This window comes from Chlorocebus sabaeus, chromosome 4, assembly GCF_047675955.1.
Source record: "Chlorocebus sabaeus isolate Y175 chromosome 4, mChlSab1.0.hap1, whole genome shotgun sequence".
Lineage (NCBI taxonomy): Eukaryota > Metazoa > Chordata > Mammalia > Primates > Cercopithecidae > Chlorocebus > Chlorocebus sabaeus.
In genome coordinates this window covers 83,379,333-83,398,906 of record NC_132907.1, presented here as the reverse complement: position 1 = coordinate 83,398,906, position 19,574 = coordinate 83,379,333, and the positions used below count along the sequence as shown (strand labels likewise).

General features: G+C 41.3%; 1 protein-coding gene across 4 annotated transcripts in view; it reads right to left on the bottom strand.

Moving 5' to 3' along the window:
* Window positions 1–19,574, bottom strand: part of CTNND2 (catenin delta 2) — a 928,193-nt gene that overhangs the window by 92,844 nt on the left and 815,775 nt on the right. For 3 of the 4 annotated variants that reach the window (XM_007961217.3, XM_007961219.3, XM_037988713.2), the window contains 2 exons: window positions 17,938–18,012; window positions 16,754–16,904 (listed from right to left, as the gene is read on the bottom strand). In XM_007961217.3, the coding sequence (XP_007959408.2) occupies window positions 16,754–16,904; window positions 17,938–18,012 (226 nt within the window). The remainder of the gene's footprint in view (window positions 1–16,753; window positions 16,905–17,937; window positions 18,013–19,574) is intronic. The other variant, XM_007961220.3, reaches the window with a different exon arrangement.

Below are 19,574 nucleotides of genomic sequence, written 5' to 3'. Positions count from 1 at the left end.
AGCCCTATATATCGTGATTTACTTTCCAATTTGACTCTGGCGTAACATTACGTGACAAAGAAGAAAGTCAAAATATTTTACCCCAAAACATGTTTCTTTGCCATATTTTGAAATCCCGCAGAGCTGTCCTTTGTGAGGGAAAATTTGCATCTGTAAAGAATCTCTGCTAACATAACTGGACTTTTTATTGCAGGCCCTCCCAATCCTGAAGCGATTAACTGAGAGTCTAGCACCTTTTAAAGGTCTGAATAGGAAACATTTGTCATCTATTGTCTCTAAGGGCAGCCATTATAAGACTTCAAAGGAACCTTGGCCTCCACAATCTTTTACCTTCTTTTATTTATCTATTTATTTTTAGATGGGGTCTCACTCTGTCACCAGGCTGGAGTGCAGTGGCGTGATCTCGGCTCACTGGAACCTCCGCCTCCTGGGTTCAAGAGATTGTCCTGCCTCAGCCTCCCAAGTAGCTGGGACTACAGGTGCACGCCACCATGCCCAGGTAATTTTTGTATTTTCAGTAGAGATGGGGTTCCACCATGTTGGCCAGGCTGATCTCAATCTCTTGACCTCATTATCCACCCACTTTGGCCTCCCAAAGTGCTGGGATTACAGGTGTGTGCCACCGTGCCCAGCCTTTCATAATCTTTTATCGTAACCTGAACATTTCCTTTCTATTGATCCCAGGTCTTTATACAAACTCAATCAATTGTCAACCAGAAAATGTTTAAATTTACCTACAGCCCCCCTCACTCCCTTCTCCTCCCCCTTGCCCCCCACCGCCCCACCTCACCACCTCTGCACTTTGAGCTGTTCCACCTTTCTGGACCAAACCAATGTATGTGATTGATGTCTCATGCCTCTCTGAACTGTATAAAACCAAGTGCACCCTGACAACTTTGGGCACATATTCTGAAGACCTCCTGAGAGCTGTGTCATGGGCCATGGTCACTCATATTTGGCTCAGAATAAATCTCTTCAAATATTCTACAGAGTTTGACTCTTTTCGTAGACACCTCCAAGACCAACCAACCGTGAGACTCAGTGAGAGTGAAATACAACTGCAATAGGTGTTCTGATGGGTTCAGCAAGTTGTCACAGAAGAAGGCGATGCTAATGCCAGGATGTGGTCTCAGCTCAATTAAGGAATATTCAGAGCAGACCACAGAATTTCTCCTTGAGTCTCCCACTGTCTATGTTTCCTTAGTTCAGCAGATTAGCAATCTGACCAAAAAGCAAGACCAAAGGTTTGATCTTCAAGGGGACTGATTAGCTCCTCCCAGTACCCGATGCAGCCATATACCAACCCCAGAGCCACTCTGCACACAACACATGCTGTCAGTCAGGGCCTGGGGAAGGGACAAGAGGGAAGAGCTTATGAAAAATCCTGTTGCCATGATTCAAAAGCAATTCAAAGCAAGCACTGCCTCACATCCCCTCTATATATCAAAGAGAACACATTTTAAAAATCATCCAGGTATTGGTATACGGTACAGGAGAGGATAAGCAGAGAATAGCGTTTAAGAAGTGATACGTAGCTTTAATTCAAGAAAAGTAGTTCACCAAAACGCAGTGGTAATACTCTAGCATTTTTGGAGAATGGCCAAGGCAGGGTTATAGCTCTAAGTATTAATTTACATATTTTCTGTTTATTTTTCTTCTCCTTTGCTTGCTCACTGAAATGCTGAAGAAATTCTTTCCTTACTCAACCCACAACTAAACAGAGACACAGCCTCAAAGAAACTATGGGCCGAAGTGCAAGAGGGAATATCTGGATGTTGCCTGAAGGATCAGGTTTTCAGGTCCCAGAGGTTAGCCAAGACTGGAGCTGGGAAAAGGTGGTGGGGGGACGTCAGGGGGTGGGGGGGAAGCAGCACCTCCAACCCTGTGGTCTAACCAGCTTGGTCACATGTAGGCATCCTGAATGGTGAGGAATTTACACACCTTGAGTAGGGCAGGAAACCCTGCCCCCATTGAAGACTTGAGAGAGTCCCTGGAGGCTTCCCAGACCCCTATACAATTGTCAATGTTATATTTGCATTTTACTGTTTTCAAGGAGCTCTTTAAACCCATCCTCTTGATTAAATTGGTCTTTAAACATAAGGGGCTTTATTAAGTGGAAAGGTAGAGTCTTTTGCTGAACTGAAGAGGCTCATGATATCTTCATCGAAGTGTGTGTCGTGAAAGATTATATTAAAAGAATACCCACTTGATATTCCTACTCTCTCTATATACCGTATTTGCAACAATTTAAGCTGCGTTTTCACTCTAGGGATCAATGACATTAGTGGCAATGTTGGCTGAAGTTGGCTATTCCATTAGCAGCAACTATCTATTACACAAATAATATCAAGAGGGAGTTTGGGTCAGCAATTTCTGGAACAAATTTTTTGTCTTCTCTAATCAGAGAACGGAATATCTCAGAGGAAAAATACTCTTAGGTTTGAACTTTAATAATTATAAAATATTTCAAAACTGGAAGAAGACAGTTTTTCAAAAGATTAGCAGGCGATTTTTATTTATGGTGGGTTTCACAGAATCAAATCAGTGGTTCTCAACCTCAGCTATACTTCAGCATCCCTCAGGGAGCCTTAAAACAAGTACTCATATCTAGGCGGCTCTGGGTCAGTCTCAGGTGATTCCAGTGTTCATCCAACTTTAAGAATGGTGGTCTTTAAAAAGGACTTTTTGTCTGCTTCAGTTTGCATAGTAAAAATAAAGCATGTAGTTCTGTTTTTATAAGTTTGTGGTAGTGGTGTGTTCAAGTTAGGGAAAAAGAGTGAGGGTAAGTAGGTCTCAGCTATAAAAGATGCTCTGGTATAGGTTATAATGGCAAACTGATTTAAATTACTTAGGAAATCTATGTATGACAATAAAAACTTTGGTTTATAAAACCACAATATTATGACTGCGAACTATTATGCATTCAAACATAACTTAATAAGAATCTGCCAGATGACAGAACAGATCAGTTCTGGGGGTTATAGTAGCAAAGAAGGAAGACGCTGTCTGTGTTCCCACAGAGCTCATATTCTAGCAGAACAGTAACTCTGCAACGAGTATCTTCATCACAACATTAACACAATGCTAGGCATAATGGGGCTTTCAAAAGAAGCACAAAAAGTAAAAGTAAAAATCGAGAAAGGTATTGTTCTTATTCCTAAAGAGTGACCAGGTTAGATGAGGAGATGACACTACTCACTTGAATCATCGTGAACTTACATGAGTGTTGTACACAGCATTCCTTAAATCCCTTATGTGCCAAACTTGGGGGGTATACAGATCAACACAAAAAAGTGTAAATAGGGCAAAAATAAATAAATCCAGAGTACTCACAGAAGCTTGTAAAAAGGGTAGGGCCTGAATGTGTCTTGGAAGATAGGTTAGGAGTAGATAGGAAAGGAGGTGAAAGAGCCATCAGGGTGGGGAAATGCCTGCCGTGAGCCATCTAAGTGAGTTACAATGAAAATGTTATCAGTAGGGACAGAGGAGAGAGTGTCCAATTGGAAAGGAGGCTGTGAACTCAGAAATGGTACATATTGAGGATAGATAAAGACAGTGGATGTAAAATTATACAAAGCCTGAAAAATATAGGTAGTGCAATGATCCAAAAAGCTGGCAGCTGAGCTTCACAGCAGAGAGGGAAAAAAAGGAGAGAGAGAGAGAGAGAGAGAGAGAGAGAGAGAGAGAGAGAGAGACAGAGAAACAGAGAGAGAGAGAGAGAGAGAGAGAGAGAGAGAGAGAGAGAAAGAGATCTTATATGGCTCAGAAAACTGATAACTGGGCAATAGTATACAGAGTATAGAGAAATCTTTGGAATCTATAGGTGCTCACCTTCTGAGCCTAATTGCAGATTAAATACTGATCATGCTCTTGAAACATTTGAACTCAGTGGCAAACTGAATTTAAATGAAGCTACAACTGGGCTGAGTTTAATTAAAGTCCAGACATAGTTAAAGCACGCATTAGATTGACTCAGCCCTCTACCTTAGCAAACCCATGGATGAAATGAGGTGCTTTTTAGGAGGAAGGAATTACCGACTTCAGTCTATTCAAATCTTTCAACATAAAACATCTGGCATACAATAACAAATCACAAGACTTGCAAAGAAGTAAGACAATATGACCAAAAATTAAGAGAAACTAAATTTATCATAGGCAAATCCACAATAATATAGATGTTAGAATATGTAGATAGGGACTTTATCTGTGATGTATTTGTTAAATTATCTAGTGAGATAATGGACAACATGCATGAAAAAAATTAGTTAAATTCAGCAGAGAAATGGAAACTAAAAGAAATAACCAAATCGAAATTCTAGAATTGGAAAATACAGTATCAGACAGGAAGGATTTACATAATGGCCTTTATAAAGGATTGAAAATAGCACATGGAAGGACCAGTGAGCTTAAAGATAGATTACTAGAAATTATCAAAACTAAAGCACAAAGTGAAAAAGAAGAATAAAAAAATCTTAAGCTGAGGCTATAAGACCTACCTGCAGGATAGTATCATGTAGTGTAATATACATGTAATTGAATTCCCAGAAAGACAGGGAAGTGAGATAGGGGTAGAGGAAATATAAGAATTAATAATGACCAAGTATCTTAAAAGCAGGTAGTATAAAAACACATACTCAGGAAACAACAGTAACAACTGACTTCTCATCAAAAGCAATGGAAACCGTAAGACAATAGAATAATATCTTTGAAGTGCTGAAAAAAAAATATTCTCAGAATTCTACTAAGCAGAGATATCCTTTGTGGATGGAGGCAACTAAAGACATTTTCAAAATGACACAAAGCTGAGAGAATTTATCTTCAGCAGACCTGCACTATAAAAAGTGCTGAATGGGTTTCTTCAGGCAGAAGGGAAATTATATCAGATGTATACAAGTTTATCTTGGATTGCAGGAAGAAATGAAGAGGACCTGAAATAAAATGGAGGAGAGGTCTTAGATATAGTGTGTGTATGGAGAGGGAAAAGGAGGAGTGCACAGGGGAGGGGAAGGAGGAAGAAGGGAAGGAAGGGGAGAGAAGAGGAGAGGGGGAGAAGACAAAAAGACCCAGGACACAGCAGTGATGTAAAGTGGAGAAGACAAGGGCAAAGAGGGGAGAAAAATGGAGAAGGAAAAGAGTAGGAAGAACACTAGGAAAGTTTTATCCTAGGAACCAAAATACGTGAATGTGCCAAATGCTGCTGGAAGTTTCCAGCAAGTTTGGAAGAGAGACATACCTAATGCACTAAGAAGCACAAAGGCTCTTGGGGGCCTCAATAAAAATTTTCATTAAGAAAAAAATCTGGGCTGGGCACAGTGGCTCACACCTGTAATCCCAGCACTTTGGGAGGTTGAGGCGGGCAGATGGCTTAAGGTTGGGAGTTCAAGACCAGTCTGGCCAGCATGGCAACACCTTGTCTCTACTATGAATATAAAAATTAGCCGGGCATGGTGGCCCAGATACCCAGGTGGCTGAGGCATGAGAATCGTTTGAATCCCGGAGGCTGAGGTTGCAGTGAGCTGAGATTGCACTACTGTACTCCTGAGTGACAGAGCTTGAGTGACAGAGTGAGACCCTGTCTCAAAAATTTTTTTCTAAAAAAAGAAAAAAAATTGAGGCAGCAGAGTTCATTTTATGTCATTCACATCAGGAAACACTGACTAGTCTGTAACTGGAGCACCTTGCAAAGGTAAGCGTGGCAGCAGTGATGTGGGAGAGGGGAGTGCAGACTGGGTAAAAAGGGACAGAGGGCAGGAACCCCCATAGGGTGCTATGCGTGTGTCCTGGGCTTGTCATGCTATGGGCTAAAACTGAAAAGTAAAATGCCGAGGGGTAGTAAAGAGAACTCAAGAAACTCCTTGGCAAAGTATCAGTTAAGAGACTATACTTGGTTTACTCACTTGGGATAAAGAAAAGGAAGAAAAGACGGCAATACAAGTTTCTGTTCATTTCTATCACTGGGACAAGAAGGCCAAGTACAAAGCGGGGTTTGTGTTCGGATCTGAGGAAGAAAGGAGGTGGTGACTTGAAAATTAAACTTGCTGAGTTTCTGACATTTGAAGAGGAATAAGGTCACTCACATAGACACTGGGGGTATTAGTCTGTGGAGTTAATAGTCAATTAAAATGTAATACCACCAGCTTCTATTCCATCACTATAACTTTCCTTTCTGACCAATAAATTAGACCAATAAATTGAGACTGTTCAAGTCTCAAGGTGAGGGCCACAGGGATTTGTATCTTTTGATCTGTCTTGAGCTTTGAATAACCTCTAATGTTAATGTTGCAATATTAGTGAGTTTTAATTAAAAGTAACACACTGCACATTAACACATACGTGCAGCAGCCCAGGCTATACTGCCTCCAGTTCAGCTGCCTCTATCAAATGAAAAGAAAGATACACTTTGGAAGTGAAGGCTATTACATGCTTAGGAAATAAGCCACCTATGCTTCAAATCCATTCATTTTACCTGACATTGCTTAAATACATTATAATACAAGAAATTGAATAGGAAAATTTTGTTTTAAGTTAAAAAAACCAAGTTTCCCAAATGGACACTACATTGTTATGGACTTTCTGGTTATGAGAGAAACAACGTCTGAATTTCAGCTAATTTTCTTGAATGAACTTTCAGGACATTTTCATGAGGAGCTGTTGGGAATTGCTTGATTCTCTCACTCAATGTCCCTTTGACTGGAGTCTGGCAGGATGAACAACATGAGCTTTTTTCTTCTTCAGGCAATCGGTTTGGGAGCAGAATCTGTGCCTACTGCTTGTGCCAGGTCACAGACCAGCATCCCTCATCCGGCCTCAGGCTGCCCAGACATTGGCGGGGCTGCATCTCCGGGCTTCTGTCTCCTTCCTGGTTCCCTGGTGTATGCCCGGGGGGCTTGCGGTGCCCTTCCTGCTAGACTGGTGTCCCCTCCCTGCTGTCTGCCTCCTTCTCTTCTGCCTTATGTGCCCCCCAGGGCAGCACCACTGGCCCATCTGATTGATGGCACCAGCCTGGAGCCTTCCTTTTAGCTGAAACCCAATTACAGCCGTCCTTGTCTGCTCCGTAATTTTTTGAGATCCAGTATAATAAATATAATCAAAAATCAGCCAGGATGGGTTAAAGAGAATTCATCTTTAAACTTTTAAACTCTTTTCTAATCCATTACTTTTTAGTATTCAAGAGTAAAAATAATAATTTCTTTCCACCTGATTGAGACTTTGTTTTCAACAAGGAGAGAAGATAGCTGTGCACACATAGAAGGGAATTCAATGTAAAAACATTATCCTGTGAAAGTCTCTTTTCTATTTTTATATTCTCAAGATTTGGTTGTGGTATTTGAGGAGAGCCATTTCATTTCTCATGCATCCTGTTCTCTAAAGCTTTTCTTCGGAAACTGTTTGGCCAGGCATAAAATGAATACCTAAACAGTCCAGATAAAGTTTGGTCAGCTCTCCCCGTCTTGCTCTCTTTCTTTGAGATCTCTAAGCCTTTGGGCAGAAGTCCTGAATTTGAATCAACTGGAAATGTTTCAATTTTGCCTTTTTTTCCCACATGGAGTATATCCAAGGGACAAATCATTAATTCTTATTTAATAAAATAATTATTGGCTCTTCAATTTATTTACAAGTTCTCTTTTAAGGAATTCTTATCTTCCAGACCCAGCTGCCACAATTCCCCAACAGGTGTCCCAAGTTAATTAACAAAGAACCCATGGCTTCACCGAAAAGGGAGGCAGCCTTCATGAAATTAGGTTCTGGGGTTTAGGAGATGGGAGCTGCAACAGGCACCTAATCTGAAGATACAACGTTTGAGCCAAGGTACAGAGCTTGCCTTCTGCCTAAAATGTGGCTTGTGAAATCAAGTTATTAAAACAGTCCAGCAGAGAGAGCTCCAACAAATAACCTTGCCTAAGAAATCAAGTTTCTTTTTAAAATACTAATTGAAATTGCAAGTGTTCTAATTAAAACGGCATCTGTCTGGGTCTGAAGAAACATGTTTCAAAAAGCAGAGAAGATGTGTCTCTAAAATTTCCTCACATCTACTTAATAAAGTGAACTTACATATTTCCAGTACTAAAAACAGCATGTTGCCTTCCTGGGTTGCATTGGCGTTTCCACAGCCTTGTATCTTTCCCTGGATGGAGGTGGGATTCGTCCAGGCTCAAGAACGCAAGTAAAGTGCCTATGGTGCCTATGGTGATCAGTGACCCTCAAGAGTCTGTTCCCCTGAATGGAGCGCCCACATCCCAGAGCATTTTGTCACGTGCCAGCCATTAGCATGAGATGCAAAATAATAAAACACACGGGTAACTATTTTAAGTGATAGGAGTCTAAATGTTTCTTAGAGCCCTCTGTTTTTCAGTTTTGCCAGCAGACAATGGGGGTGCAAGGCGATACTCTGAGCACGGAGAGAATACTGACTTGGGTGCGTTTCAATCCTAGATTGCGGAATTTAGACCGACTTTGAGGAATGATGTCCTGAGTATCATTTGTAACCGTTTGTCATGGAAGTGGAGACATGGCTGTCGGGATCTGTTCATTCCCCAGCTCATGCTCTGGTCATCGAGGGTTTGGTTAACAAGGTATCTCAAAGCTTCGATGAAGAGCAGTGTTTCCAGGTTTAGAATTCCCAGGTTCCGTTGCGAGATGAGTAAATAAAAGAAAATCTTTATAAAGCTTTATATGTAATATTCAGGACAGTATTGATATAAGGAAGATTTTCCCTGTTCTCCCCACCCCTCACTCCAATTCTCCAAAGGAAAAAACATTTCTCACTAAGTGAAGACCTGGCATGGAGGAAGGAGTATTGTAATTCTATGGGTATCACCATTTTCTTTATTCTGTCTATTTTCACTCAAAGACAGACCATTTTTATATTGTCCTTTAAATATCACCAGGAATCTTTGTCCAGAAGCAGTCTTTACAATGTGCAGATCAAATCTTTTATTTGAATATTTAAAACATTTTGGCAAGTAAAGGAAGCTTGAAAGGATGGCCCTAATTCCCTGTGCCTACTCCTGACTTCCTTAACCCCCAGAATGAACGAAAAGGATGAGCTAAAGACCTATGTGGGGAAAGGAATAGCAATGATTTTTACTACTTAAAAAATAATAAATTTCCAGGCAAGAAACTACCCTTATTTTGTTCCTCATTTCATTCACGTGGGAAATCATGAGTTGTGTACTGCTCGCTACACAGAGGGGCGCTGTGTAGCTCCCTTCCTTTCCATCTCGCCTGTGTTTGGGAAGCAGCAGATTGCCCCTAGGAAATGGTCCTATCCTTACTCCAGAGAAAGTCAGATCCTATCTTGTGCTCCTTTTGAGGTTGGAATGGGGAGAGAGGGCATTGCCTGGACAGAAGCTCAGCTAGTTGGTAAAGTGAAAAGAAAGCCCAATGTGAAAAGTGGATTACAGAATAGGAACATATGGGGGCGTCAGTCAAAGGAAGATTCTTACACATCCTCCCCAATGTGGTGAAGCAGCCATCCCAATGGGAGCAGAATGTAGGGAAACAGTCCTGCAAAGCACGGAAGGATGAGGCCAAAGGATGATGGCAAACTGGGAAAGGGCCAGGCTCACGACACAGAGGATAGGCCCTTCTCTTCAGCCTCAGGAGGGTGCTGGGAGGATGCTCGCAGCATCCCAGCCCTGGCTCGCCTGCTGGAAACTGTGGCAAGCCGCCACCACCAGGGCAGCCAGGGGAAGGGCTCTGCGAGCTCTGCCAGTACCCGCAGGGATGCAGTGCCCCGCCAACACGAAGCTTTGGCAGTGATTGAATCGCACACAGAAAGCATTACTATTTCCTTCCCAATCTCAAGCCTCTTTCACAGTGGCAGCAGAATGAGTTTGATTAGAGTCTGGATTTGAGAGAGCATCTAAGCTGTATTTCTTTCCTCTGTTCCCTGGACACCGTAGAAAGAGACAGACACAGACTTCCCCCTACCCCTTCCTCTATTTGGATTCCCCAGACCTCCTCCAGATCTGCTCTTTGAATAAATACACTGTGTTATTTATCCACCAGTTTATTCATTCATCAACTACACACCGAGTGCTTGTTATGAGCATAGCAAAGTGCTAGACACTCTCGAACATAAAAATAAATACATCACCTGATGCCTGCTTATTGTTTCCTTTGGGGAAGACATGCATACACAAAAAACATAAGAGACAATGTGAGGATAAAATTCACACAATGGAAATCCAAAATAAGCGAGAAGGTTTCTTATCAAATAGGTGCTGCCCACTTCATCTCTGGGTGCAGGGAGCAGCCTTTATCAGGAAAGGACACTGCAAGGTAGGCTTTGAGTGGTGATGGCAGGTAGTAAATGCAGGCTCATGTATGCTTTAAGTGTTTGGTTTCTTTGAGTTTGTTTGTTGGCAGAGAGGATGGGATTTGCCTAAAATAAATGTCTGCCATCTACATCAGGAACTGTCCACGTGCTGAAATGGGTGGCATTTTGGCTAAACTTTTTGTTGAAGCAATACAATATTGTTTGCTCTTTTCACTGAAGCTAATTATTACCATTCCTTTTTTAAACCTTCCACACTCAGAAGGATAATTAACATTTTTTGAAGGTTGCAAAGAAATGTATGGATGTGCATTAACCTTGGCTACTATTCTATGCCAGTAGGAAGAAAACAAAGATCTATCTATAGCATACTTATCGCTGGTTCCCAGAGACAGACACGTAACTGTGGAAATAGCCCAAATACAAAGCCAAGGGAGAGGCAAAGCGTGTTACATTCTGCTAGTGCTACTGTATGATTCTCATTAGACCTCATGGGATAGCGTAATTATTGTTCAATAGCCTATTTAGAGTTTCCCTGATAATGGAGTCCAAGAAAGATGAACAATTCCTTAGTTGCGATTGTGGTAGCCTGTCTCCCCCCAACCTCTAACTAAAAGAATGATCTAAGAAGAATTCTATTTTAAACTGAAAATCCAGAACCAATGATGGAAAAGAACTGGATTCTTTCTGAAATCCTGAATGTCTGCATACATCTAGTAAATTTATGGAGAAAACAAACTGCCTGTTTAATTCTTGACTTTTTTTAAATAGAAAATCCCTTTTTTAAAGTTAATGTTTTATTTAATTTCCTTAATGTTTGGCTGACTTGGAGGTCATTTTAAGATGATGACCAGGCAGGAAATATTTGCTTCAGTCATTTTTTTTCCAGCAAATATTTATTAAGTCCCTACTATGGATTAGACATTGTTCTAGGCACATGAGATATGCCAGCAAAGAAATGAGAACACTTTGCTCTTAACAGGCTTACCTTACAGTGGGGAAAGATGGAAAAAAAAAACAAGATGAATAAGTAATACGTTAGATATTAGAAGGTAATTGGGGCTGTGGAGAAAATTAAGCAGGGAAAGGAACTGAGGGTAAGATTTTAAGTATGGTGGCCAGAAAAGCTTCTCTGGGAAAGACGTGAGTGAAGTGAGGACTGAGCTGCATGAACGGAAAGAGGATGAGACTCCAGGTAAAGGAAGCAGCAAGTTTAAATTCCCTGAGGCACGATCTCAGAGCATGTAATACAGGAATCACAGTCAACCAGTGACCGAAGAAAATTTATTGATTTTAAGAGGACTAGGTGGGGTTGGAGAGGTCATAGGGAGCTTTCACATCTGCCCTGGAAAGACTTGATTTTACACTAAGATGAGGAGGGTTTGGTGTGGAGGAGTAACATGCTCTGACTAAGGTTTCAACAGGATGACTCTGGTTGCCACTGCAATAGGAGACCATCTAAGATGAAGGAAGCATAGGGAGACTAGGTAAGGGGGGGCACAGGAATAAGCCAGGAGAGAGATGATGGGAGTTTTGGACCAGAGAGAAAGCAATGAAGATGAAGAGAAGTGTCGGAGTCTGGGAAAACTCAGAAGGACAACCAGATTTGTCGACAGATTATGTATGAGGTGGATTGCATGAGTCAAAGAGTGTGCCAGTGTGTCTGTCCTGGGCCCCTGCAAGAATAACTGGTCATTTTCTGGGGGAAGACTGTGGAAGGGTCAGGTCTGGGAGAGACCTTGGTTGTGGACATGCTATATTTAAGACACTCATAAGACATCCAGTGGAGAGGATGAGCAGACAGACATTGGACACAGGATCTGAGGTTCATGATGGAGATACCTGTTTGGAGTAACCAGAATACAGATGATCTTCAATGTCATGAAACCATATGATGTCACCCTAGCCTTCTGTGAGAGGTGACAGACAGGAGAGGAGAGGAGGTCCAAGATTAACCTTTCATTGTTCTTCATTCAAAGTCACTGCAGCTTTCTTCTGTGTATGAAGTTCTGTATACCATCTTCCTACAAAAACCACTTGGGTACAGTATTTAAGGTAAAATAGTCAGCAAAAGTCACATTTCCTCTCTCTTAAATACAACTCAATGTTGTTCTTGTTAAATTCTGCTCTTCTCAGTGAGGAAAAAAAAGTATTGATTTCATAAACTTGTGACTTAGATATTTTCCCTTCTACTTTTAAATGACTGGCTTCGTTTCCTGTCTGGTGACATTTGATAGTAAAGGTTTGGTTGAACACAGGCAGTATAGTGGTCTAAATGTTCCTGTCTCTGAGAGAAGACTAGATAACTGGCTTTTGAGAAAGAAGAGATGCCTAGGAGCTGGCAAACCAATCAACAGTTCACTATTTTGTTATATTGTAATCCACCAAAAGAAAAACACACACACAAACACACAATACCTAGTAGTTAGTATCCAGGCAGTAGACTGATTAGTTATTGATTTTTTTCCTCCATTTTTTTGAGAAAGGATAGGATTTTATTGGGAATCCCAGTGCTGTCCTGTCTGAAACAACTGTGCAATGAAAAAAAAAAAAAAGTATATGGGAAGAGTACCTTGACCTTTGGAGCTAACGACCTACTTTAGATATACCAAATCTACAAAATTCACAGATAACACTTACATTCAATGCAAACTAAGTGTCAATAGCAAGTTGCAAGCTTATTTCCTGCTGTATAATGTATTACACGTAAGGTGAATCTATTAGACACCGATTTGCAGTCTGGCCTTGCAGTGAATAAATAAATGGCTGAAGACCTGCAAATACTATGGTTATTCTTGGAGGATATGATGGCTATTATGAAATGGCAGGAGAAAAAGTGGCTGCTTCCCAGGTCATAAAAGGCTTAATATACCACTCTCTGTAATTTGCATAGGGGAAAAACAACTATGTAACTAACATTTTGTCTGCAACTTGGAGCCACACTTGGTCTTCCAGTTGTCCCAGGAACAGAATCTTGAGCTCTCTGTCTATTGTCACCTAATTTCTCCCAGTTCCCAAGATCACCTGCACCTTTGCCACGGGGGTTGGTACAGCTCTCTTCTGCTGAGCCTCTGGATGCTGCCTACTGACACCTGTTCCCTGTATTCAGGCTGCCAGATTTCATGCTGTCATTGGACTAGTGACCCTACGTAAATCATATCTTTAATACCATGATTCTGGCTGGTAGGCAGAACAATGGCCTGCGGGGACTGTGTCATCCTCTGAGAGGTTTCAGTAGATTCATCTTTCTCCAGGAGATCAGTCAGCCTTGGCCTTAGCACCTTCCCACCTACAGAGGAAGGCATCAGAAGGCCTCTCTGACCTTGGTTCCTACCACTCACCCTGCCAGGTACACAAGGCCCCTTGAAGGCCTGGAGCCCACTGGCCTGCTCCCAGTTCCCTCTCCAGGGGCTGTGTGCAAAGGCTGCCCCTTTAACTTGGATTCTTTTCCCCCCAAATACCTGCATGGCTTCCTGTCTCACCTCCTTTGAGTCTCTAGTGTTACTTTCCCAACCACCCCTATCTTCACCTGCCATTGAAAATCACAACCCTAAACTGGATATCCACATATGGAAGAATGAAACCAGACTTTTACATACAAAAATCAACTAAAAATGGATTCAAGACTTAAACATAAGACTTAAACTATAAAAATTCTAGGAGAAAACATAGGGGAAAACTGTATGACACTGGTCTGGGCAATAATGTTTTTGGATTTGACTCCAAAAGCTCATGCAACAAAATAAAAGACGAATGGGATTACATCAAACTAAAAAGCTTCTGCACAGAAAAAAAAAATAATGGAATGAAGAGACAACCTACAGATGGGGAGAAAATATTATTAGTAACTAAAAATATAATTATGGGTTGATATCGAACATATATAAAGAATTTAAACCATTCAACAGCAAGAAAACAAATAACCTGATTAAAACATGGGCAAAGGATATGAATAGACATTACTGAAAAGAAGAAATACAAATGGCTAGCAGATAAATGAAGAAAGGTTCAATATCACTAAGCAATGCAAATTCAAAACACAATAAGCAATCACCTCACACCTATCAGAACGGTTATTATAAAAAAGATAAAAGATAGCAAGTGTTGGTGAGGATGAAGAGAAAGAGAAACCCCTGTATGTTATTAGTGGGAATGTAAATTAGTATAGCCGTTACTGTACTGATTAGGAAAACTGTATATAGGTTCTACAAAAAGCTAAATATAGAATTACTGTGTGATCCAGTAATCCCACTTCTGGGTATATATTCAGAGGATCTGGTATCAGTATGTCACAGAACCATTTATAGCCCTCATGTTCTTTGCAGCATTATTCACAATAGTTTATGTATAGAAGCAACCTAAGTGTCCATCAACAGATAAATGAATAAACAAAATATGGTATATACACAAGGGAATACTACTCAGCCATAGAAAGGAAGGGAATCCTGTACCTTACAACAACATAGATGAACCTGGAGGACATTATGCTAAGTGAAATGAGTCACTTACATATGTACACATACCACATGATCTCACTTAAATGTAGAACCTAAAACAAAGGAATTAATAGAAGCATAGGCTGGGCGCCGATGGCTCATGCCTGTAATTCTAGCACTTTGGGAGGCCAAGGTGGGTGGATTACCTGAGGTCAGGAGTTCGAGACCATCCTGGCCAACATGGTGAGACCCCGCCTCTACTAAAAAATACACAAATTAGTTGGGCATGGTGGCACGTGCCTGTAATTCCAGCTACTCGAGAGGCTGAGGCAGGAGAATTGTTTGAACTTGGGAGGCAGAGGCTACAGTAAGTCAAGATTATGCCACTGCACTCGAGCCTAGGCAACACAGTGAGACCCCGTCTCTCTCTCTCTCACACACACACACACAAATGCTTTGTAGAAGCAGAGGGTAGAATGGTGGTTTTGAGAGACTGAAGGTAAGAGGAATGGGGAGATGTTGCTGGAAGGGTGCAAAGTTTCACTTAAGAAGAATATGTTTAAATACGATACTTATTATGCAACAAGGTGACTAGAGTTAATGTATTTTATATTTCAAAATTGTTAAGAGTAAGTTTTCAAATGTTCTCACCAAAGAAAAGATAATTATTTCAGGAGATGAATATGTTAACCAGCTTGATTTAATTAGTTCGCATTGTATGCATTCAGGTTGAGGATCCCTTATCCAAAATGCTTAGAACCAGAAGTGTTTTCCGATTTCTGATGTTTTCAGATTTGGGAACATTTGCAGAATACACACCAGTTAAGAATACTGGTTGAACATCCCTGATCTAAAAATTCAAAATTGGAAATGCTCATTGGAGCAAATTGTTGGCATTCAAAAAATTATGGATTCTGCAACATTTCAGATTTTAGACTTCTGGATTAGGGACCCTCAGCCAGTATATCATAGTATCACTTTGTGGCCTATGAATGTCTATGATTATAACTTAACTAGTTTACCATTAAAGCAACACAATCCTTATGCTAAGTGAAAAAAGTCAGACACAAAGGTCATATGTTCTATGATTCCATTTATACCAGATACCCAGAATAGGAAAATCCATAGACAGAGAGAAGACTGATGGTTGCCAGGGGCTGGAGAAGGGGGATGGAGAGTGATTGCTAATGGGTACAGGGTTTGCCTTTGGGGTGATGAAAATGTTTTGAAACTTGATACAGGTGGTGATTGTACAACATTACGAATATACTAAATGCCACTAAAATGCTAGACTTTAAAGTGGTCAATATGTTATATGAATATCATGTCAATTAAAAATAAACTTGCAATCTCACTCATTACCCTTTACTCAGCTCCATTGTGTGATTCATTTGTTTAGTTTGCTTCTTGAACATCTCCTTCTCTTGAATGTAAACTCCACAAGGGCAGGCAGGGCTTCCTGTCTATTTTGCTTATTGATTTAATGTCTGGGCCTAGAACAGGCCTGGAACAAAGCAGGCCATGAGCTTTGTTGAATAGACAGGTGAATGTATTACCTCTTTTGTGCCTTGTTAATAAAAGATCCTCTGTATTTCTTGAATACCAAATTAAAGAGAGATTAATTTCTTAAACGAATAGGATTAAAGGGCTAGTATGGTCTCATCCAAAATAAATTTAAAATAGAGAGGGGAAGAAAAGTAATCTTATCAGAATTCCTCAGTTTGCTGCATGGGAAACAAACAAACAGCCTGGTAGAGGTTCAGAGGATTGAGAAAACGGTATCAAGGGCTGAGCACTGAGGTCCTTTTTAATTTGCAAGGATTAGAAATGTCAACAAGCATGGCATTTTCCTCTAAATTCTAGAAGATGAATCAGTGCAGTGGATTTAAACTAGAAGGACAGCAGAAAAAATGAGGCTGCTAATAAATGCACGGCTTCTGTATAAGCATAGGCTGTGCATATGGGTTCAACCACACCTACCCCGAGAGAAAATATTTTCACTTAACACCTGCGACACTGTGAATCAGGGAGAACATACCGATGAGCTCCTTATTTCTGACGTCCAAGGCCATGTTCCGCAGCGCCGTGGCCACCGCGCACACCACGCGGTCATTGTCTATTCGGAGCAGCTCCACGAGGATGGGCAGGCCTTTCTCTTTTCGGACAGCGGCTCGGATATATACTGACCACTGCAAAAACAGGGAAGGCGAAGGGCGTTAGAGACAGGGAGAAAACCCTACATGCAAATAGTACATTTGCGTTTTCAGATGGATGCTTACAGGAGCCACAAAGGTTGAATTACCAAGACCTATTATAGAATGCGTTGAATCTGTTAGACATGCATTTAAACTTTTTAACTGTATTTTTTGCCTTCAACTTGGGGACAAAGATTTCAGGGTTAATCAGTGAACCACACTAGGTTTCTTTTGTGACACTGTTTTCAGTATTTGAAGTTGAAAGCCATTTGCGTGATGTGTATACTTGATGCTTCAAGATACAGAGCTTTGGGACAAGCGGATGTGGCCAGTCACATTCAGAGAGATAAAATAAGAACCCCGAAAAAGTAGAAAATGAGAATGGGTTGTGTGGGAGTGATTTCTAAAGACAGCTTTGAATTTGGAGATGGGGCACACAGGTGAGTTGCTGAACGTGCTGTCAATAAGTCGTTTGCTGAACAATAAAGAGCCCACCAGTCAGAAGCAGGCCGGGCTGGATAAATGTAAGTATGACATTGAAAAGCAAGAGTGCACATGGTAAAATGTTTTTTAAAAAACATTAAGGTCAAACTGTATAATGTTAAGGGCCATAATTCAATGTCTTCTTTATAAAGTAGGACATGAAATTTGTTTTGGGTTGGTGGTCGTCAGCCTTAATGGAACCCAGGTAATGCTTCATATTAAAATGTCCTTGCAATATCTAGATGATAAAGCATTCCGATTCACCTAACAGAATGCAGGCCCAGATTTTCAGACATTTGTATGAATGATGTATACTCTTCTACAGTGTCCTGGAGAAGAGAGTACAATATAAAAATTCACAAATGTAAGGGTTTTACCTGTTGCAATTTCATTTTGATTTGAGAAAATTACATTCACGCAATGAGGTTGTGGATTCTGTGGTAGGGTCCTCCTGGGGACCAGTCCTTTCCCACCCAGTCCCCCCACCAGGCCCCCTCCACCCCCCTTCCCCCATGGGGGCAGGCACCCCAGAGCTGGCTCTCACCTGTGGCAGGCAGGGAGCCCCCTCTGGCAGTGAACGTAGGGCATATGCCATGCCTGCCACATCCTCAGCCCAGCCCTGCATGAAATATGAGATCAAAAAAACAACTTCATCCTGTCCTACATTAGAAGTCACATTCACATAGTTTCTTATCACCATCAACTCACACTGTATGCTTTTCTCGCACCCCTACTTTGTGCCTCAAGCTCTAGGAAGCCTTGAGAGGTTAGGGGAGCAGGTAAAACTCAATAAAGCATCTCTTGGCTGTGGCGATCTATTTGACAGCTCCACTCTTAGGGAGCAAAGAAGTGGAAGGTCAGGAAGTGTCAGACATGACAAAACATTGAGGTTTGCAAACTGCTTCTTGGGATGTGGGAATCTGGAACTGACATCCCTTCCCAGCAAGGAAGCCCTTTCTCCTGGTACAATGCCAATTTCCATCGATGCATTCAACCAGCATGCTGAAACATGACTTCCTCTGGACACATCTGCCTCCCCTACTTCTTGTGCCCTGCTGAGTCTCCAGTCCCCCAGCTTGGAAAAGCCTGGAAATTTGAGTTTATGCAGCCCACTTAATCCTGGGATCTTCCCTAAAACTAAGAAGAGAAGCTAGAAAAAGGAAGAGAATGCAAATCAGGGTGTGGGGTCAACACTGACATATTGCAAAAGGAACATCAACAACAACATTGGGGAGATATTCTTGACCTTCTGGGAGATGGCAAGGGTATTCCTGGCAACTTAGGCAGGCTGATGCATGTGCCCTCAGCCTGGTAGGGAAGAGATGAACTGAGGAAGGTGAGTTCATCTCTTCCCCAGCACCACTTCTTTGCATGCCCCATGCGACTGGCTTGTATATTTGAGATCTCTTCTAATTCTTGAAACTCCAGGGAGGTCAGCATTTTTATTTTATACACGGGGAAATTTAGGCACAAAGATATTCAATAACCTGCAGAGTCACCTGCACTCGACTCTGGGTCCTGTTATTCCATATCTGTCTTTTTTCATGCTGCTGACATTATACCCCCTCTACCATCATCTCATCCCCTCTCCTGTAATCCTTCATGCTTAGTCTCCCAGACATGACCTAGCCTTTTCCTCCATCCTTCCAGACACAGACAGAGGAGAACCTGGCCATATCTGAAATGAGCCAAGAATACATGGACATAACTTTGTCCTTCTTAGAAGTCCAGCTACTAGCCATACCCCCCAGTGTTGGATGAAAAGGTGATTTGGTATTTGGAGAACAATGGGAATCCTTCAGCTTTGCTGGGAATTGATTTGAGAGCAATAACAACAAAAAGAGGCTACTTAGGACCAAAAATGTGTATGAGATATAGAAACACATTTTTGATATGAGAAATTGGTGAGCAGTAGTGTGTTTTCCCTAAGAGAGAAAGGATAACCAGACAATAGATTTGATATTTTTATTATTGAGGCATAGAAAATAGCTTTCATTTTGAAAGGTTAGTTATGTGTATGTTTGTGTATACAGAAGATTTCCAATATTGTCACAGCAAATGAGACCAATTTGCCCAGATTTAGTAGGTCCAATACAAGAAGTCATGTCTAATTGGAATTTCTCACTTGCGTCAGGAAAGGATCCCTTCTCCTTGCAGGTGATGAGACAAAGCTTTTGCACT